We start from the raw sequence: 22,896 nt of genomic DNA on the forward strand, positions 1-22,896 counted from the left end.
ACAAGCTATTTAGTGTCACATTTCACATGGCTCAGTTGCAAAGGTGGGTTGCTAGGATTAGAAAACGACTTGATAGCATTTAATCAATGAAAACCTCCTACAAACACATTAGAGACAGAACAAGCGTGTTCTTCTGCCCCCTATAGGGAGATGGCACTCACATATCAGTGACTAGAAAGCCCTCAATAGGCATACGTGGTTGAGCTTAAAGGAGTTAAAACCATCGAGTACAGCATTGGTAGAAAGGATGGGAGGAGAGGAACTTCTTCCGGCTCACTTATGGGAGGAAGGTGGAGTGCAGAGTGGCTTTTCTGCTCTTCCCAGGGTCGAAACACATCTGGCAGGTGAGTGGAGGGCAGATCGTAGGAGAAGCTGGGAGCAAGGAGGGCTGTTTGCTTTCTTCCCAGATGTGGAAGCAGAGAAGCAACTAGGTTGAAGCATATCAGCTGCTGCTACATGTTCCTTCCCTCCCCGAAGTTTGAGTCCTCTGGTGCTGCATGCTTTAACACTGGTGGCCGCAATTTTCTGCTGGTGGGAAGATATTAAAAAGTCTCCTTCAAGTTAAAATTAACAGCTTGCCTCCAAAAGTTGTGAGTTCTTCATCACTGTTCTTCTTGTTCTTTGTTCTTTTTAATTTATATGCCGCCCTTCTCCGGAGACTCAGGGTGGCTTACAATGAGTTAAGCATTGAAGGATTTCAAGAGGAGACGGGACAGCAATTAATCAGGAACAATATAAAGTCTCCTGCCTGAGCAGGGATTGGAGTAGACGACCTCCAAGGTCCCTTCCAACTCTGTTATTCTGTTATGCACCTGCGGTTTTCTTGGCAACAATATCGGACTGATCTTCTTTTGCTCTCTTCTGAGATTTTTTATTATTATTTCCATGTCTAGCCAATATATATATATATATATATATATATAAGCTATCAAGGACCTTTTGGGATGTTCAATTGACTAAGTAGTCTTCACTTATCACTTGTTCACCTTCAAAGTTACTATGGCATTGTATAAGCAGTGACAATGATGCCAGTCCCAATTGTGCTCAATAAGGGAGAACTACTTGAATGGGGATGTCATCAGAGGGGTTCTGGACAGTATTTTCTGCCATTATTTGGAGCTGAGGACTTCCATGAGCAAAACTGGTGCTTCAAATCTTGCTGAGGTATCATTTCATCAGTTAAAGCCCCACATCTATCAATTACCTCAGAAGGTTTGACTTGAACCATTTTGGGACCCTTTTCAGACTTGAAACACATGGATTTTCTCCATATATATACATTTGTATTTGTATTTCTCTGTACATGTATACCTATATCTCCAAGGGTATAATCTATTCCCATTTCGTCCAAATATGCAGCCATGTGAATGAGAAAGTATACCCTGTTTTGAGTTCTATGGTTTTGCATATCAGTAAAAATCATCTGGTCCTTAGAAATCTTAAAAGTAGATAAATATAACTTCACATGAACAACAACACATGAACATATTACATCATGTCATCATGTATTTTACAAAAAGAAAGCCAAAACAGAGAAGCCATGTGTGAGAAACTGCTATTGGATAGATGGTCTCATTTTTGACTCTAGAATCAAAATCACATGAAGTATTAGCACTGCTTTATAAAGCCTTAGTGTGAACATAACTGGAATACTTTTTTGGTCATCAAATTACAAAAAAGATGTTGAGATTTGGAAAAAGTACAAAGAAAAGCAACTAAGTTGATTAAAGGCCTGGAGACTAAAACATGAAGAACAATTGTAGGATTTGGGTTTGGCTGCTTTAAAGAAAAGGACTAGAGGGGACATGATAGCAGTACTCCAGTATTTGAGGGGGGTCAACTTATTTTCCAAACCATCTGAAGGCAGGGCAAGACCCGATGGAAACTAATCAAGGAGAGAAGCAACCTGGAATTAAGGAGAATCTTCTTAACTTCTTAATTGTAAGAACAATTAACCTGTAGGACAGCTTGCCTTCAGACATTGTGGGTGCTTCATCACTAGAAATGTTGAAGAAGACACTGGACAGTCACTTGTCTGAAATGGTATAGGATCTGCTGCTTGAGCAGAGGGCTGGACTAGAACACCTCCAAGGTCCTTTCCAGGTCTATTCTGATTCTGAATGCTTTAGGATAGAGAGGAATTCATAGACAACTCAGTGACTGCAAAGTGGCCAGGTCCTGTGGTTGCAAAACAAACCCAAATAATCACCCCTTCGTCACTGTGTTTGATGATTGATATGAGATGTTTGTGTTGATATGTTTGGTTTTCATCAAAATGGCACTGTGCTTTATGGCCAATATCTCCACTTGGGTCTCATCTGTCCAAGGGACAGTGTTCCAGAAGTCTTGTAATTTGTTCAAATGCAACTTTGCAAATCTAAGTGCTTCTGCCATATCCATTTTACAGAGAAGAGGCTTTTTCCTGTCAATCCTTCCAAACAAACCATACTCGTTCAGTCTTTTTCTAATTGTACTGTCATGAACTTTAACATTTAACATGCTAAATGAGGCCTGTAGAGCCTGAGATGTAATGCTTGGATTTTTTGTAATTTCTCTGAGCATTGCACTATCTGAACTTGGGGTTGATTTGCTGGGACTTCCACTCCTGGGAAGATTGACAATTGCCTTCAATGTTTTCCACTTGTGAATGTGGAATGTAGAATGATGGAGTTTAAATTGTTGGGAAACAGTCTTATAACTCTCCCCAGATAACAGAATAACAGAGTTGAATGGGACCTTGGAAATCTTCTAGTCTAGCCAACCCTCTGCTCACTTAGGAAACCTATACCATTTCAGACAAACGGTTGTCCAATATGTTCTTAAAAACTTCCAGTGTTGGAACATTCATATCCAAAAAGACTTGAGGCTGTAATTGCTGCCAAAGATGTTTCAACAAAATACTGAGTGAAGGGTCTGAATAGTTATGCCAAAGTGATGTTTCAGATTTTTCCTTTTAATAAATTTACAGACTTTTATAAACTTCTGTTTTCACTTAGTCATTATGGGGTACTGAGTGTCGATTAATGAGAAAAAAATGAATTTCAATAACTGTAGAATCAGGCTGCAGCATAACAAAATTGACAAAATGAAGTGGGTCTAAATACTTTCTGAATGTCCTGTAGAGTGCCAGAGACCAGGAAAGCCCTACAAATTCAGCTTTTATAGATGCAGTCACACGTGCTGATATTAATTGATTAGCAGCACTGGGCTTCTACTTAGCAGTTTTCTTTTTGTTTAAAAAAATGATGACATGGGTGTAATATATGATTTTTTTAATAATTTTTTTTTTCAAACATAAACATAAAATATATCTTTTAAGAACGAAGTCTTGATCCGGTCATAAATAGGTACAATCATTTACATTTTTAACAAACTCCATTTAAAATTTCCTCATTGCATCTTTTAAAATTACTAATCAAAACAAAAATTTTAAAGATAAATTCTAACTTTTTAATTTAGGCCAAACTATTATATCACCACAAATCTTAATTCCCAAATAAACTCCACTCATTTTTACATGGTGATGGGAGCGACGTGGCGCTCCCATGTAACGCCTCTCCTGCGCGAGCTGCACTGGCTCCCGGTGGTCTTCCGAGTGCGCTTCAAGGTTTTGGTCATCACCTTTAGAGCGCTCCATGGCTTAGGACCTGGTTATCTACGGGACCGCCTGCTACCACCAATAGCCTCCCACCGACCAGTACGCTCCCATAGAGAGGGGCTCCTCCGGGTGCCATCGGCCAAACAATGTCGACTGGCGGCCCCCAGGGGGAGAGCCTTCTCTGTGGGGGCACCTACTATCTGGAACGAGCTCCCCCCCGAGATACGGAGGATTCCGGATCTGCGTACCTTCCGTCGCACGCTTAAGACGTTCCTATTCCAGTAAGCCGGCCTGACCTAAACTTCTCTTTTAAATGGGAATTTTAAATTTGGTTTTAAATTATTGGGGTTTTAAATATGGTTCAGCCAAATTTATTTAACTTGTTTTATTTCTATTTTAAATTTTGTATTTATATGTTTTATTTCATGGCTGTTCACCGCCCTGAGTCCTTCGGGAGTAGGGCAGTATACAAATTTAATAAAATGAAAATGAAATGAAATATCCAATTATAAATCAAAATTCATTCTAATTCTTTCCTAAATTTTCTCCATTACTTCTTTTAACATCAATATCAAAACACAAATTTAAGAAATATTATAACGTCTAGATCTGAGTATTTACCTTACTATTTTATGACCACTTATCTTAATTTCCAATATATACAACTCTATTTTTATTTCAATTTATAAATCAAAATTCTATCTGTATTTCTTAATGTCTGGACCCATTTCATTCAATCTTTAGATCCTAAACTTTGTCAATTTACACATAATTTTCTTAAACTTATCATCTATTACACATTTCATTTTACACAAAATAATCTCAAAATCGTTTCCCTTCATTTTAATTGTCTTCCAACATATTCTTTTTCACCCCATATTAATTTGGCTATTTTCCAGTATTTTCTCTTCTATATCTCCCACTGTTATTTGGCTGATTTCTAGCATATTTTATTTTGGCTGAGTTTCAGCATATTCTTCTCCATAACTCCAACTATTATTTGGCTGATTTCCAGCATAATTTTCTTCCCTACCTCCAACTATTGTTTGGCTGATTTCCAGCATATTTTATTTTGGCTGATTTCCAGCATATTCTCTTCCATACCTCCAACTATCGTTTGGCTGATACCCAGCATATCTTATTTTAAGTGTTTTCTTTTCAATATATTTCCAAATATATTCTTCCAGGGTGTTTCCCAACCTATTTCTTAATGTTGATCATTTCCAACATACATTAAATTCAATCACAATTTGTTACTTAAGTCTGTGTTTCTATATTTTATCATCCAATAGTTCATTAATCATTCACATTTAATCATATTTACCATTCTCAACTTTGTTTACAGTTTAAAATTAAAACATGTTATATCAAACATATTCTCCACTTGTTCTCCCATAGTCTAATAAATTTTACAATTAAAAATTACTTGTTGCATCAGACATATTCTCCACTTATTCTCCCATAGTCTAATAAATTTTCTTAAGTTTGTCTCATATTAATATATACTCTTATGCTTTTGTAAAAATATCATTTTTAACCACCTTAACATTTTAGTTACCTTCTTTTATTTTCCATCTTTATTTCTCCGTAGATACCTCCTGCTTATATTTAAAACTCATTTAAACATTTAAACATTACATTTTAAGTTTATCTATTTTATTTCATCATTTCCATATCTGTCCATAAGCATTCCACTTCAAAATCAATATATCCATGTTTGTAACTCTGTATATCATTTTAATTCTATTGTAAAGTCTGTTCCATATAGAATCCATCAGTTTCCCTATTTTTGTTCCTGCGCCACTTTTGTCCCTGAGCCAGTTAGTTTCGATTTTATTAGTTCCATTATATTTCTTCTTTCTTTATAAAACCACCCATAGGCAGAATACAAATCTCCAAAATCCAAAAGTCCATCGTTATTTTCTAAGTAATCCAGGGTAAATAGCCAGTCAAAATAGTTCTTTTTCAAGCAGAAGGCGAGTCTCCGCAATTTTTTCGCTTAGTCACAGCAATCTCCATTTTGTAGCAATTATGTAACCATCTGTTTGCCTCGCTTCATCTAACTTTTAAAGGTGTTAAGTCCTTATTTGTCCTTTTCTCTTTTTCCAAAGATCGAGTCTGTTCCAATTTGAAGGAAAACTCAGTTTTCTAATTTGTTAATAGCCAATTCATCCAAAACAATCAGTACTAAAGTAAATTCCTTAATGGGTCGTTATCCCCTATTGTTACTTTACCAAATCTTCAAGCCCCGCAAATCTACAGCCACTGTTTAAGGCTAGGGGTCTTATTAGTAAAAGTCTATAGTCTAACGTTGTTTCTCGCCTGGGTTGGTGTCACTCACCCGGCTTCAAAGCACATCGTTCTTTCTTCTTTCCTCCTGCACAATTCTTTTCCAGATTTGTCCCAGCTTCGTGGCAGCCGTCATGGTTGCCTCCCCCCGCCACCGACTCAAGAGGATTCTGTCCGACCTCCAAGGAACTTGCCTGTTCCTCTTGGCCGTCCGAGGCGCCCCTCTCCTTCCCCTGTCCCTATAAGACAGGTTCGGTCCAAAGACCCATTGGCGGCGGCTCGTCAGTCAGGGTTTTCGCGGGGCTCATCAAAGCCCACCATTTCCCTGACTGCATCGCTGGGACGCCAAACCGGAAGTCCTCAAGTGTAATATATGTTGTTCATCTGAGGTTATATTTACCCATTTTTAAGAACTGCTAAGGACCAGATGATTTCTACTATGTCGTGATGTGTAAAATCATAGAACTCAAAAAGGATGTACTTTCTTTTTCACATAACTGTATTTGATGATAACCCTTTGCAGGACTAAGAATTTGTTAGTGACCCAAGTCAGGAAGTGAATTTCATGATTGAATGGATAATGGAATTTGGATCCCAGTAGTCAAATGAGTCATAATTCATGTAAGATATTATTCTAGCACTGTGGCATGTTTGCTTTTTCATTGTAACATACTTCTTTTTCACATCTTCTGCAACCCTTTTACAACAATAAAAGCTACATTTTCATTTGAATCTTACAGACAAAGAGGATGCCGATAAGACCACATTGGACAATTGAGAATAACAAGCAACACTGCAAAGCAGATGGAGGCAGAAATAAAAATACTCTCCATTTTCTTCAGAAAAACCACAGAGTTCTTCTCCTTCCCCAGTAGGTGAAACAAAGGAAAGAAAATCAAGAAGTGATTTTGAGCTGGAAAAAGTTGAGTATGCAAAACTCAAATTTACGTTACACAAAAAGGTCATTTTTCATTTCAGAAAAAGAGGGAAACATCTGGAAGTTAGTGGGGAGAAAAAGGTCAATTGGATAGTTACATAGGGCAGATAGTTATGCACACCTTGCCCTGAAAAGGGCTTAAATCGAAGCACCCCTAAATAAGGGATCACACATATTTTCGACCTTCTCAAGAATACCAGTGGTGGAAAAGCTCCATAGATGTGCTTATTGTGAGAAAAGCAGTCTTCAAATCACAAGTAATTATGCAGGAGAGAATTCACTCTGCAGACGAGCAGATACAAATGATCTGAATGTGGCAAAAGCTCAGGTCAGAACAGGTCAGTTTTGGTTCATGGAAGGACCCACACAGGAGAGATGCCTTACAAGTGCTCCCAATGTAGTAAATGCTTTAGCGAAACTCGCAACTTGGTGATGCATCCGAGGACTCACAGCAGGGAGAAGCCGTATAACTGTCCAGATTGTGGGAAACGTTTCATTGCAAATTCCCACCTCGTGAGACACCTGAGGACTCACACAGGAGAGAAACCCTTTGAATGTCCTGTTTGTGGGAAATGTTTCAATCAGAATTCCCACCTGTTGGAACACCAGAGGACACACACAGGAGAGAAACCCTTTGAATGTTCTGATTGTGGGAAAAGTTTCAGTCACAATTCCAACCTGACAAGACATCAGAGAACTCACACAGGAGAGAAACCCTTTGAATGTCCTGATTGTGGGAAAAGTTTCAATCAGAATTCTGACCTGGTGAACCATCAGAGGACTCACACAGGAGAAAAACCCTTTGAATGTCCAGATTGTGGGAAAAGTTTCAGTTGGTACAGCAGCCTGCTGATACACCAGAGGACTCACACAGAATATAAATACTTTGAATGTCATGTTTGTGGGAAACGATTCTATCAGAACTCCAGCCTAGTGGAACACCACAGGACTCACACAGGGGAGAAACCCTTTGAATGTCCTGATTGTGGGAAAAGTTTCAGTCACAACTCCAACCTGGTAAGACATCAGAGAACACACAGGAGAGAAACCATTTGCATATGTTGATTGTGGGAAAAGTTTCAGTCAGAATTCCCATTTGGTGATTCACCAGAGGACTCACACAAGAGAGAAACCATATGAATGTCTTGATTGTGGGAAATGTTTCAGTAAGAATTCCAACCTGGTGATACACCAGGGGACTCACAGAAGAGAAAAACGTATGAGTGTCCATAGTGTGGCAAATGTTTCAGTTACAGTTCTGACCTGGTGAAACACCAGAGAACACACACAGGAGAAGAAACCCTTGGAATGTCCCGATTGTGGGAATAATTTCAGTCAGAATTCTGACCTGATGACTCGTCAGAGGACTCATACAAGACACAAACTGTCAGAGTTTAGGCAGGGTGACTAGTATTATGAGATAAACCCAGGAGTAAAACACCGCACACAGAGCCTTAGATAATTAACAGTGGTTTTATCTACAGCTAAATATATAGAGACATATATGTGGTAAATACCTTATCATACAGCTACTGACACAAGGGGAGCAATGAGATACACGACAAGAGAGAACATGAGGAGAAGGAAACGCCCTCTAATGGCTTCCCTTATATAGGCAGCTTCATACCCAGCTTCTTAAAGTGGCAGTAACCCTGCTGCCTCATTCCCATTGTATCAGCTCTCAGCTCCCTCCGCTTACAACCTTACATCAGTTTACAGCTATTAAATCTATATACCTTGACACAAACCCTTTGAGTATCCTGATTGTGGGAATATTTCAGTTAGAATTTCTATCTGGTCAAATACCAGAGGATTCATATAGGAGAGAAACCCTTTGAATGTCCTGTTTGTGGCAAACATTTCCTTCAGAATTTGAACTTGGTGATAACATCAGAGGACTCACGCAGGAGAGAAACCTTATGTGGGCCCACAGTGTGGGAAAAGTTTCATTAAAAATTTCTACCTCATGAGACACCAGACGACTCACACAGGAGATAAATCATTCAAATGTCCTGCCTGTGGATGATCTTCAGACATAAATTGTCCTTTATTGCCCACAAAGAAATCCACATGAGGGAAATATTGATGAGTTTAGAGAAGGCTTGGATTAGATTTCTCATCTCTCATTAGGAATGTAGGTGAGAAATTGACTACTTGAATTCTGGCCTGATTTCTTTTTACTCAAACATGTCTTGGGATTAGACTTGTAGGTGGAGAGAAAAGGAAAAAGGTTAACTACTAGTCTCTTGTTATCAGCAACAGTTTCTGGATATTTTATTTTTGCAGAAGTAGTGGAATTCCTCAAAAAGGCTTTTGGGTGGTGTTTTTTGTGTATTGATTATGGAATTCCCACAGGTGGAGTTTCTGTCTTCTACCTTATTGTTCTCCAGATTTTGAGCCCCAGAATTCCCCAGCCACCATACAAGTAGTCCTCTAGATACAACTGTAATGGAACCTGCCAGTTATGGTTGCATGTTGCAAGTGAGTTGTTATGGTTGTAAAGCAAGATCATTTTGCTTTAACTACCCCTACCTCCTTCTCTCCCTAATGAATCTATTAAACAAATGTTCAACTTGTTAAGCAGAACAGTGACTACCTCAGGGTTGTGGGAATCTCTTGAAGTTCTAGCCCCCACTACCCCAACTTTTGGGTTCCTACAACCTTTCCTTCTCCACAGTGTCCCTATAGGCGTTTCTTACTCCCACTGGATCCTTGCAATTGTTAGGCCTGACTCCCACCCCACCAGGCATCACAACCTCTGCCTTCTCCATATCTTTTGAAGATTACTGAACCTCATGTTGGTGAGGGAGGGCAGGCAAGACACACAATTGTGGGCTGCATGACTGTGTTGTGGAAGCAGCCAATATTTTGACTGTGCCTGGGATTCATGCCTGGGCAATGTGATGGACTTGTGGAAGCACCTGCCATTTTGCCATGGCTGCCTCTGTGTCAAAATGGTGGCTTCTTCTGGGTCACTGTCACGTGGGACTATTTTGCTACCTTAACACTTTGTAGGCTGTGTTAAGGAATTGTGGGTGCACTAAAAATGGTGTCTGTCTCCAGGAGATCCCCAAAAGGGCAGGGCATGTATCCCTGGGCCACATAAGTGGACAAGTACCACTTGTGACAGTATTGTGCTGCAACTGCCAAAAAAAGCCAATTAATCAAAAGAGGCATGGTGTCAAGACAAGAAATGATAAACTTGCTTTACACTGTGCTGGTGACTGTACACCTAGAATACTGTTCACCACAATACAACCAGCTCCATGATGCTATGATTCTTTGAATTTAGAGGCAGTTAAGAAAATAGGTATATAGTAGCCCCGTTAATGTGCTTGTGGTGAAGGGACTTTTTTTTTTAAAAAAAGGTTATTTTCTTCAGAAAATTAATATATAGTACAAACGCCAAAAAAGACTTTTTTCAAAAGCAAAACAAGGATAGACAAAACAATTAAAAGAAAAAAATTGAATTAAAGAAAGACAAAAACATATTTACCTATATTAACCCCCCCGGGAATATTCATAAATATATTGGAGCAATATTAGTTTCCAAATTGTTTTCCAGTTAGATATAGTAGGTCCATTTCCCATTCTTCTTAAGAAAGTCCAGTTCATCACGCATCGAGTCTCTTAATCTGTAGTCTCCACATCCGCTTTAGCCTTCTCCCAACCATCCTGCAGTTTCCAAACCAGTGGTGGATTTCCAAATTTTTTACTACTGGTTCTGTGGGTGTGACTTGGTAGGCGTGGCATGGCTTGGTGGGTGTGGCTTGGTGGGCGTGGCAGGGGAAGGTTACTGCAAAATCCCCATTTCCTCCCGATCAGCTGGGACTCAGGAGGCAGAGAATAGATGGGGGCGGGGCCAGTCAGAGGTGGTATTTACCAGTTCTCTGAACTACTCAAAATTTCCGCTGCTGGTTCCCCAGAACTGGTCAGAACCTGCTGAAACCCACCTCTGTTCCAAGCCATAGTGAGGGGACTTTTAAGAAGTGGCAGTGCTGCCCGTTGGGGCTTCTTTGGAAGAGCTCAGGCACACCAAGGGATTCATTTGTGTGTGCTCATAATCCCAAATGCCTCCATCAGTGTCAGAAGAAGGGGCTCTCCCAGAGCAGAAATGTTTTTTTTCTCACCACAATCTTTCACATCTTTCTGGGTAATCCACCAACTACAAATAAGAACAGTTATTTCCTTCCCTGTGATGCTTCCAGCAAATGACATCCAGTGCAAATGGCTTTTTTCTCTGGGTGTAATAGAAGTAAGTCCTGTGTCGGAATTATGCAGCAAATTTCCAAATGAAATCAGAGGCACTGGGGCAAATTTGTAGTTTTATTTTATATTTACAGCAAACAAGATGGTCAGGAACACAGAAACATCCTGAGGTAAATCCAAATAGCATACAGAGCACACAGAAGAAAAACAGCGGGGGAAATGGGAAACTTCTCCTTTGCATCTACAGCAACCAATCGTAGCATAGATTGCCTCATGCAGGAGCCAGCACTCAATTTACAACTGCTCTGTTCTTGCCCGTTGTACAATTTTACTGTTTCAGCTATTAAATTTACAAGTGTGTTTTTTTGCCCCATATCAGGAGATGGCACTCACATATCAGTGATTAGAAAGCCCTTAATAGGCATACGTATTTGAGCTTAAAGGAGTTAAAACCATTGAGTACAGCATGGGTAGAAAGGATGGGAGGAGAGTAACTTCTTCCGGATCACTCATGGGAGGAAGGTGGATGGTAGACTGGTTTTTCTGCTCTTCCCAGAGTCAAAACACATCTGGCAGGTGAGTGGAGGGCAGATCGTAGGAGAAGCTGGGAGCAAGTAGGACTGTTTGCTTTCTTCCCTGATGTGGAAGCAGAGAAGCAACTAGGCTGAAGCATATCAGCTGCTGCTACATGTTCCTTCCCTCCCCAAAGTTTGAGTCCTCTGGTGCTGCATGCTTTAACACTCGTGGCCGCAATTTTCTGCTGGTGGGAAGATTTTAAAAAGTCTCCTTCAAGTTAAAATTAACAGCTTGCCTTCAAATTTTATTGTTTCAGCTATTAAATTTACAAGTGTGTTTTTTTGCCCCATATCAGGAGATGGCACTCACATATCAGTGATTAGAAAGCCCTTAATAGGCATACATCACTGAAGGATTTAAAGAGGAGACGGGACAGCAATTAATCAGGAACAATATAAAGTCTCCTGACTGAGCAGGGATTGGACTAGACGACCTCCAAGGTCCCTTCCAACTCTGTTAATCTATTATGGACCTGCTTTTTTCTTGGCAACAATATCGGACTGATCTTCATCTGCTCTCTTCTGAAATTTTTTGAAAATTATTTCCATGTCTAGCCAACAAGCACAGTATTTCCTATTTGTGCCCCCTCCATGTATTAACCAGGTTCAACTGTGTTTAACCTAGCACTTTGTAAAAAAAAAGAAAATGCTATTGAGGACTTTTCGAGATGTTCAGTTGTATAGGTAATCCTCACTTACCACTTGTTTCCTGAGCCTTCAAAGTTATAGTGGCACTGTAAAAGGATACATACAGCTTGTCCACATATTTGTGGTCATTGTAACACTTATTTAGTGACCACACGTCAGCAGTTCCTGTGTTATGAAGGTGCAGAAAAAGGATTTACACCAATTTGGGTTCTGCCAACCGCTGCACATTTAGGATGGTTGAATCATCCCATACTCAGGATCCCCATTTGTGACCTTCCCAGCTAGATCCTCTCAAGCAAAATCAGTGTTCTGTCCCCGTACCAAGCACACACTCAATCAGCCAGCCGAGGGTTAAATAAACTTTTCAAACACACAACGTCAGTGATAAGGAACTTGGCAGCAACTCCGTGGCTGCCTGCCAAGGGCTTTTACTCCGATAACACAGACAAAAATACACACAGTTCGTGATTAAATCCACAGCAAAATAGGTGTTGTGTCCGAAGGTGCAAAGTGCTTCGCCAGAGATTAGCTTTGTCCGTCACAGAGTCGGAATGGCCACCACACTCCCTTTTATAGCCTGTGGGGTGTGGTCCAGTGACTCAGCTAATCTCTGGCACGCCTTCCCCTCTGCTGTGCATGCTTCTCCCTGCGCCTCTGGCGAGGGTCCAGCCAGCACTTATTTTCCTCGTTGCTGTCCACCTGTGGCTGCGGGGACGTGCTTGTCTCTGAGCCTATCGTTTGGCCTTCGGTGTCCTCCGGAGGCATTGCCAGAGAGGAGGGTCCTGGAGAGGGAGGCCTGGCCGTCTCCTCTCCTTCATTTTCGGAGCCTTCTTCGTCCGATAAGATAGGCTCGGAGGACGGAGCCACAACAATCAGTTGCAAGTCACAGTCATGTGAAATTGCCTTTAACAACCCACAGGGATTAGTTTAACAACTGCAGAGGAAGAGATGTAAATTGGCACTGTCATGTGACATCAGGCTTCATGATTGGGCTTCTTAGTGACAATGATGCCAGTCCCAATTATGTTCAGTGAGGGAGAACTACTTGAATGGGGATGTCATCAGAGGAGTTCTGGGCAGTATTTTCTGCCCTTATTTGGAGCTGAGGACTTCCATGAGCGAAACTAGTGCTTCAAATCTGGCTGAGGTTTTAGACATCATTTCATCAATTAAAGCCCCAGATCTATAAATTACCTCAGAAGATTTGACTTGAACCATTTTTGGACATTTTTCAGACTTGAAACACATGGATTTTCTCCATATATATACATTTGTATTTGTATTTCTCTCTGTATAAGTATTGTAGTCTGTATAACTGCTATTGGACAGATGTTCTCACATTTGACTCTAGAATCAAAATCACATGAAGAATCAGCAGCATGTTATAAAGCCTTAGTAAGTCCATATCTGGAATACTGCGTCCAATTTTGGTCATCAAATTACAAAAAAGCTGTTGAGATTTGGAAAAACTACAAAGAAGAAAATAATAAACTTTGAAACTTTGAAATATATAGAAAATTAAACCTTTAAGATGGGAAGGTGTGGTACTGGGAAGGTATTTTTTATGCTGGAATCATTTAAAACTTTTTCTGTGGTTATTATTTTGATATAACAAATATGCTGGAAGCGTGATTATACTGAAATCCAAGGTGAGAGTGTCACCTGCTGACGAAAGAGAAACCTACATATTAGGAAATAAGTTTATTTTTACAAGCCTGGAAATATCTAAATGAAGTTATGTGAAAAATTTTATTGAATTACTTCTAGCCACTCTATGACTATTGGATTATCGAAGACTCAAGTTTAACCCCTTGAACTATTTAAATGGAACTGATTGTTAATGGGATATAAAGAATTGGGACTAGTAACTTAAAGATTGAATAAATAGCCTCTTGGACTGTTGGATAAAAACTGATTTTTTTTTCCATAACAAAACAAGGTACCTAATAAAGGAGAGATGGGTGGAATTGTACAAAAGATGGATTTACTGCTTCAAAATTTATAAACCATTATGGAGAAAGAATTTAAGGGAGACTATGGGAAAAATGCAGAATATTATACAAGGGATGATAAGCACAGACCAAGACATCCAGGAAAAGGAGGAGTCAACTGAAGGAATGGAGAAGAAGGAAGACAAAGAGGAAACAACTGTGGAAATAATAATGTCTGATGAATTAAACCAGGGGGAGAATACTGTATATCAGAGTGGGAAGAGAAGTCTGAAAGCAAGATAGGGGCTTGGGTAGAAAAATGTTAGAAACTAGGCAGTGGAAGTGGGTAGAGGTGGGAGGAATGCTTAAACATTCAGGAAATAGATTTAAGAGGAATTTGGGAGGTAAGTGGGGAAAAAAAAGCATAGCAATTAAAATTTTGAGGTGGGCAAGGGGCAATGGATAGGTGATATTCTTTTTATTATTATATTGTTTGATTTAATACTACAGGCTCTACAGGAGGAGCCTGTAGTACAGTGGACTAAAGCACTGTTATTAACATCTGCTGCTTGCAATTACTGCAAGTTCAAATCTCACCAGGCTCAAGGTTGACTCAACCTTCCATCCTTTCAAAGGTATGTAAAATGAGGACCCAAATTGTGGAGGCAATAAGCTGACTTTGTATAAATATATAAAAGTATGAAGGCTATTGCTTAACGCATTGCTTAACACATTGTAAGCCGCCCTGAGTCTCGGGAGAAGAGCGGCATATAAATTAAAGCAAAAAATAAAAAAATAAAAATTACTGTCCTATTATTCTTGTAAAGCATAGTATAGAAAGTATGGAAGCGGGCAAGGGATGATAGATAGATGCTCTTTTTGTTGTTATGAGTTACTTTTTTTTTCTCGCTTTCTGCGTCCTTTTCCTTTTTCCTCTTTTAAGTAGGTGACGTGATTAGAAGTTAGACAAGAAAGAAAGGAAAAGCTTTTTTTATTAAAGGGTGATATGATCAAAAACTAGAATAAGTGATAGAAACAAGAAAAGAGGGAATATTAGTATAGAATTATATTACAAAATGAAAGTAATAACAAGAGAAAATGTGGAATAATTGAATAATGATAGACTATAAATTAATATAAGTATTCATTATTATTAGAAATATATAAGCGGATTGAATGTAAGGATTATGATTAACTTGATTAGCTTTATTTGTATTAGAATGTATGACTCTCAGGTGCCACACAATCACGCATTGATTTGACGTTTTGATAAAAAAATAAAAAATAAATTGGAAAAAGAACTGGCTGCTACTTCGCCTCTTCATACCTATGGAAGAAGTAAGAATGGTTTTAGTTTTTCACGTCTCTGTTTTGGCTTTGATTTTGTAAAAAAAATGATGGCATGGGTATAATATATCATCTGTTGTTGCTCATCTGACATTATATTTACCTATATTTAAACTGTTAGGATGAGATTATTTCTACTATGTCGTGATACATAAAATCATAAGAGTTTTAGGGTGTACTTTCTTCTTCACATAATTGTATTTGATGATAACTCTTTCAAGGGCTGAGAATTTGTGATTGACTTAAGTCAACAAGTGAATTTAATGATTGAATGGATATTTGAACTGGAACTCACTAGTCAAATATCACAATTAATGTAAGATTATTCTAGCATTGTGGCATGTTTGCTTTTTCATTGTAATGTAGTTTTTTTCAAATCTTCTGCAGCCCTTTTACAAAAAATAAAAGCTACATTTTCATTTGAATCTTAGAGACAAAGATGATGCCAGAAGACCACACTGGACAACTGAGAATGACAAGCAATATTGAAAAGCAAAGCATATTGAAGCAGAAATAAAAAATATTCTCCATTTCCATCAAAAAAACCACACAATTCTCCTTCTCCAGTAGGTGAAAGACAAAGGAAAGAAAATCAGGAGGAGATTTTGAGCTGGAAAAAATAGAGTATGTGGAACTCAAGGACACAATACACAAAAAGGTCAAGGGAGATTATATTTCCAAAAAGAGGGAAATATGTGGAAGTCAGTGGGGAGGAAAAGGTCAATTGGATAGGCACATAGGGCAGATGGTAATACAAATGTTGCCCTAGGAAGAAGAAAAGGACTTAAAGCATCACTAAACAAGGGATCACACTTATTTTCTACCTTCTCAAGAATATCAGTGGTGGAAAAGCTCCATAGGTGTGCTATTATGGAAAAAGCAGACTTCAAATCGTAAGCAATTACGCAAGGAAGAATCCACTCTGGAGAAAAGCACAAACAAATTATCTGAATGTGGCAAAAGCTTTTGTTGGAACAGATTCTTTTTGGTTTACAGAAGAACCCACACAGGAGAGATGCCCTACAAGTGCTTCCAATGTGGTAAATCCTTTAGCGAAAATGGCAACTTGGTGATACATCTAAGAACTCACAGCGGGGAGAAGCCATATGACTGTCCAGATTGTGCAAAACATTTCATTGGATATTCCCACCTTGTGAGACACCTGAGGACTCACACAGGAGAGAAACCCTTTGAATGTCCTGTTTGTGGGAAAGGTTTCAGTAAGAATTCTGTCCTGGTGAAACACCAGAGGACTCACACTGGAGAGAAACCATTTGAATGTCCTGTTTGTGGGAAACGTTTCAGTCAGAATTCTAACCGGGTGAACCATCAGAGGACTCACACAGGAGAAAAACCCTTCGAATGTCCTCTTTGTGGGAAATGTTTCAGACAGAATTACGACCTGGTGAAACACCAGAGGACTCACACAGGAGAAAAACCCTTTGAATGTCCTGTTTGTGGGAAATGTTTCAGTGAGAATTCTCACCTGGCAAAACACCAGAGGACTCACACAGGAGAAAAACCCTTTGAATGTCCTGTTTGCAGGAAAAGTTTCAGTCAGAATTCTGACCTGGCGAAACACCAGAGGACTCACACAGGAGAAAAACCCTTTGAATGTCCTGTTTGCGGGAAAAGTTTCAGTCAGAATTCTAACCTGGTGAACCATCAGAGGACTCACACAGGAGATAAACTCTTTGAATGTTCTGATTGTGGGAAAAGATTCAGTCGGAATTCCTATCTGGTGAATCATCAGAAGACTCACACAGGAGAAAAACCCTTTGAATGTCTTCTTTTTGAGAAACATTTCAGTCAGAATTCTGACCTGGTGAACCATCAGACCACTCACACAGGGGAGAAACCCTTTGAATGTTCTGATTGTGGGAAAAGTTTCAGTCGGAATTCATATCTGGTGAATCATCAGAAGACTCACACAGGAGAGAAACCCTTTGAATGTCCTGTTTGCGGGAAAAGTTTCAGTCACAATTACAGCCTGGTGAACCATCAGAGGACTCACACAGGAGAGAAACCCTTTGAATGTTCTGATTGTGGGAAAAGTTTCAGTCGGAATTCCAGTCTGCTAAATCATCAGAGTATTCATATAGCAGAGAAACCCTTTGAATGTCCTGTTTGCGGGAAAAGTTTCAGTCACAATTACAGCCTAGTGAACCATCAGAGGACTCACACAGGAGAGAAACCTTTTGAATGTCCTGATTGTGGGAAAAGTTTCAGTTACAGTTCCAACTTGGTAAGACATAAGAGAATTCACACAAGAGACAAACCCTTTGCATGTGTAGAATGTGGGAAAAGTTTCAATGAAAATTCTGACCCGTTGAAACACCAGAGGACTCACACAGGAGGAGAACCTTTTGAGTAACCTGATTGTAGGTATATTTCAGTCAGAATTGCAACTTGGTAAAACACCAGAGGACTCACACAGGAGAGAAACCATTTGAATGTCCTGTTTGTGGCAAAGGTTTCTGTCAGAATTTGAACCTGGTGATATACCGGAGGACTCACAGAGGAGACAAATCTGTCTGTGGATGATGCTTCTGGCATAAATTGTTCCTTATTGCCCACATGGAAATCCACATAAGGAAAAAGTTGATGAGTTTAGAGAAGGCTTGAATTTCACTTCTCATTAGGAATGTAGGTGAAAACATAGACTTGTAGGTGGAGAGAAAAGGAAAATGGAAAAGGGCTAACTACCAGTTTCTTGTTATCAGCAGCAATTTCATTTTTGCAGAAGTAGAGGAATTCCTCAAAAAGGCTTTTGGGTGGTGTTTTTTGTATATTGATTATGGAGTTCCCACACGTGGAATTTGCCTCTTCTATCTTGCTGTCCTCCATATTTTGAGCCCCAGAATTCCCCAGCCACCATAGAAGTAGTCCTCTAGATACAACTGTAACGGGGCCTGCCAGTTACGGTTGCATGTTGCAGTGGTTGTGAAGTAAGATTACTTTGCTTAACTACCTATCCCCATCCCCTTCTCGCCCTGATGAAGCTGTTAAACAAATGTTCAAGTTGTTAAACAGAACAGTGATTACCTCAGGATTGTGTGAATCTCTTGGAGGCCTAGCCTCCACTACCCCATCTTTTGGGTCCCCACAGGCATTTTCCTATTCCCACTGGGTCCCTGCAATTGTTAGGCCTGACTCCCAACTCATCAGGCATCACAACTCCTCCATACCTTTTTAAGGTCTCTGAACCTCATGTTGATGAAGGAAGGCAAGACACACATTTGTGGGCTTCATGACTGTGTTATGGAAGCAGCCTTTATCATGAAAGTGTTTGGGATTCATGCCTGGGTCATGTGGTGGACTTGTGGAAGCCGCTGCCATTTTGTCATGCCTGCCTCTGTGTCAAAATGGTGGCTGCTTCTGGGTCATTGTTACTAGGACAAAGTATTCTGTTTTTCTACCTTAACACTTTGTAGACTGTGTTAAGGAATTGTGGGTGCTCTGAAAATGGTGGCTGCCTCTGGGAAATCTCCAAAAGGGCAGGCCAAGTATCCTCGGGTCATATAGTAAGTGCCATTTGTGCCAGTATTGTGCTGTATAGTGCTGCCACTGCCAAAAATAGCCAATGCAGTCCTAGGCTGCATTGACAAAGTCATAGTGTCAAGACAAGAAGAAGTGATAGAGTTTCTTTACACTGTGCTGGTGACAGCAGACCTAGAATAGTATATCCAGTTCTGGTCACCATGATACAACCAACTCCATGTTGCTATGATTCTATGAATTTAGAGGCAATTTAGAAAATAGGTCCACAGTAGTATCACAAACGTGCTTGTGGACTTTTTTAGAAAGGTTATTCAAAATATTAATATACAATAGAAACTCCAAAAACAGAAAGAATTTTTAAAAAAGCAAAACAAGGATAGAAGTAACAGTAAGAGAGTTGGAAGGGATCTTGGAGGTCATCTAGTCCAACCCCTGCTCACACAGAAGACCTATACTGGGGATTCGAACCACCGACCTTTTTTTTTTTAATTTAAAAAGTTTTAACAATCATTACAACAATTTTCCCCCCTCCCACCCCTCCATCCCCCCTCTCCCTCCAACCCCCCTCCCCCCCGACACCCACCCCCTGGACTTCCCAGAGCAAAAACAGGGTACAGCATAATAAACGTAAGCTAAAATAAGCTAACTTTCTGTGGTCTCCAAACTCCCCCTTGCTCTTTAACTCCCCTTTTCAACTAACTAAACATATTCAAAAAGGAAATATAGATTTCATTCATAAGCTATTTGAAACTTTTTAGTCCGATATTTGTTTTGAATATAGTCAATCCATCTTCTCCATTCCAATTTCATTTCATTTGAATGGTCCTTCAAATACGCTGAAATTTTAGCCATCTCTTCTAAATTCACTACTTTTAGTGTCCATTCTTCAATAGTAGGCAAATCTTCCTTCTTCCAGTACTGTGCCACCAAGAGTCTGGCTGCTGTTATTAAATTTAAAATCAACTTAGTCTCTATAACAGTACAATCTGTAATTATGCCTAACAGAAAAAACTGTGGAGTAAATTTTATCTTCTGTTTAAGAATATTTTGAATAATCCACCATATTTTTATCCAAAATGCCTTAATTTTTTTACATGTCCACCATATATGATAATACGAGGCATCATCACATTTGCATCTCCAACACTTAGGTTGCACACTTGGATACATACAAGCTAACTTTTTAGGATCCAGATGCCATCTATAAAACATTTTATAAAAATTCTCTCTTAGGTTTTGAGCTTGCGTGAACTTCACATTTCTAACCCATATTTTTTCCCATGTTTCCATCATTATTGGTTCTTCAATATTTTGTGCCCTCTTTATCATACAGTCCTTAACTAACTCCGTTTCTGAATCTATTTCTAGCAACGCATTATACAACCTTTTTATATACTTTAGACTTTGATCTCTAATCTGTTTTACCAAATTCTCCTCATTTTGCAAAAAACCAATTTTCTGATCTTCTCTCCATCTAGCTTGCAACTGTACATATTGAAACCATGTTCGAATTGTCCTTTCTTCTCTTAGTTGATTCAAAGATTTTAATTGTAGTATACCTCTTTCTTTGTTAAGAAGCTCTTTATATGTAATCACATCCTGCCTTTGCGCTACACTTATATTCTCTATCGCGTGTCTGGGTATTGCCCACAATGGTAACTTCTCGTTTAGTTTATACTTGTACTTTTTCCAGACACGCAATAGAGCATTCCTTAATATATGACTTTTAAAAGTCTTGTCCACTTTCTTGTCATATAATAAATAAGCATGCCACCCATAAACCAAGTCATACCCCTCAATATTCAAAATTCTTTCTTCTGTTAAGTTCATCCAATCACTCGTTGCTGATAGAACAGCTGCCTCATAATAAAGTCTTAAATTAGGCATTTTGAGACCTCCTCTTTCACGTGTATCCTGCATTATTTTTTGTTTTATTCTCGGTCTCTTCCCTGCCCAAACAAAATCATTAATACCCTTCTGCCATATCTTCAAATTCTCATCTTTTTAAAATATTGATATCATTTGAAAAAGAAACAAAAACTTAGGCAAAACATTCATTTTTACTGCTGCTATTCTTCCTAACAAGAATAATTGTAGTTTTCTCCAATTTTCCATCTCTCTTTGTATTTTTTGCCACAGCGGATCATAATTATAGTTAAATAATTTCGCATTTGAAGTCATAATATAAACCCCTAAATACTTAACTTTTTTTACAATTTCAAATCCTGTTAGTCTTTCTAATTCTTCTTTTTGATTTATAGTCATATTTTTAGTTATTATCTTCGTTTTCCCTGCATTTATTTTAAATCCAGATACTTGTCCATATTGATTAATTATATCCATTACACCTACAACCGACTGTAATGGTTGGGTTAAAGTAACAACCAAGTCGTCTGCGAATGCTCGTAATCTATAGTCATACTGCCTGATCTTAATTCCACTTATTTTGTCCGACCCACGTATCTTACTTAACAAAAATTCCAAGGTCAAAATGAACAATAATGGAGACAAAGGGCATCCCTGTCTTGTTCCTTTTTCTATATTAAAAGTATCTGTTAAGCTACCATTAATTATTATTCATGCTATTTGTTTCTGATATATTGCCTTAATGGATTTTGTAAAATATTCCCCAAACTGCATCTTTTCTATTATTTTCAATAAAAATTGCCAATTCAATCTATCAAATGCTTTCTCTGCATCAAGAAATATCAGCACCGCAGGGATTTGGTTGTTCTTCCCCAAATACTCCAATAGGTTAACAACTTGCCTTACATTATTCTTCATTTGTCTACCATTTATAAAACCAGTTTGATCATTATGAATCATTTGTTGCATGACTGTCATTAACCTATTTGCTAATATTTTGGCAAAAATCTTGTAATCTGTATTTAAGAGTGATATGGGCCTATAATTTTTAGGCTGGGTATGGTCTTGCTCCTCATTTGGAATCAAAGAAATATAAGCTGTCCTCCAAGATGGGGGTACTTCTCCTCCAGATTGTATATTATTAAATAATTCTTTAAGTGGTCCCACCATTTCTAACTGCAAATGTTTATAATAAGCAGCTGTCAATCCATCCGTCCCAGGAGCTTTACCCACTTTCAACTGCTTAATTGCAGACATAATTTCCTCAGTGGTTATTGGTTGATTTAAACCCTCCCTTTACTCTTTTGTAATTGTAGGAATATTCTCTTTCTGTAGATATCTATCTACGTCTATACCTTGAATTTTATCACCAGCACACAACCTCGTATAAAATTCTAAAAATGCTTTTTTAATCATATTTTGCTGATAAACCTCTTTACCTTTATATTCTATTTTCTCTATGGTCTGTGACTTTTGTTTTTTCCTTAACAAATATGCTAACCACCTCCCTGGTTTATTAGCATTACAAAAAGTATTATGTTTAGCATATTACAAATTAGTTGCAACATCAGCCATTAACATATTAAATTGCCCTCGCAATAAATTAATTGCCTCTTTTATTTTCTTATCTGCTGGATTTAATATCAAAGCTTGTTCTTTTTTTCTGATTTCCTCTTCTAAATCCTTCCTTTTTTTTCCTGTTTGCATCTATATTTATTATTCAAATATATCAAAATGCCTCTCATATATGCTTTGCTTGCATCCCAAACCATTTCCATAGATGTACCCTTGTGCATATTTATAATAAAAAATTATTTCATAATTTTTTTACATTCTTTTACATTTTCCTCATATCTAAACAGATTTTCATTTAACCTCCAAGACCTCTTAGATCCCCTTCCATACTCTAATTCCATCCAGACTGGACTATGGTCCGTTAAAACTCTTGGACAGATCTTCGTCTTCTTCACTCTGGAAAAGAAATCATTTGTAATT

At 38.7% G+C, this 22,896-nt stretch overlaps 2 protein-coding genes across 6 annotated transcripts in view; both read left to right on the forward strand.

The window, feature by feature from the left end:
- Positions 1-270: 270 nt before the first annotated feature.
- LOC117673532 (uncharacterized) lies at positions 271-19,380 on the forward strand. Of its 5 annotated transcripts, none has more exons than XM_087884388.1 (3): positions 273-344; positions 6,628-6,809; positions 15,968-19,380. In XM_087884388.1, exon 3 carries the CDS (start codon positions 16,550-16,552, stop codon positions 17,906-17,908), a length of 1,359 nt encoding a protein of 452 aa, XP_087740514.1. In that variant the 5' UTR covers positions 273-344; positions 6,628-6,809; positions 15,968-16,549; the 3' UTR covers positions 17,909-19,380. The 5 variants fall into 5 exon arrangements, with proteins under 5 accessions (XP_087740518.1, XP_087740514.1, XP_087740515.1 ...); XM_087884389.1 differs by lacking the exon at positions 273-344 and adding an exon at positions 575-590; XM_087884391.1 differs by lacking the exon at positions 273-344 and adding an exon at positions 6,493-6,508.
- The window catches only part of LOC117673540 (uncharacterized), a 44,406-nt gene continuing 21,784 nt past the window's right edge, over positions 275-22,896 (forward strand). The window contains exon 1 of the mRNA XM_087884338.1: positions 275-344. The gene's annotated coding sequence lies outside the window, so the exon portion shown is untranslated. The remainder of the gene's footprint in view (positions 345-22,896) is intronic.

This window comes from Pantherophis guttatus, chromosome 2 (genome assembly GCF_059756535.1).
Source record: "Pantherophis guttatus breed Tessera chromosome 2, ASM5975653v1, whole genome shotgun sequence".
In the NCBI taxonomy this organism is placed as follows: Eukaryota; Metazoa; Chordata; class Lepidosauria; order Squamata; family Colubridae; genus Pantherophis; species Pantherophis guttatus.

What these genes read in the sequence shown, in the direction of transcription:
- LOC117673532 (XM_087884392.1), top strand. Translation starts at nt 16,550, where the DNA reads ATGCCCTACAAGTGCTTCCAATGTGGTAAATCCTTTAGCGAAAATGGC.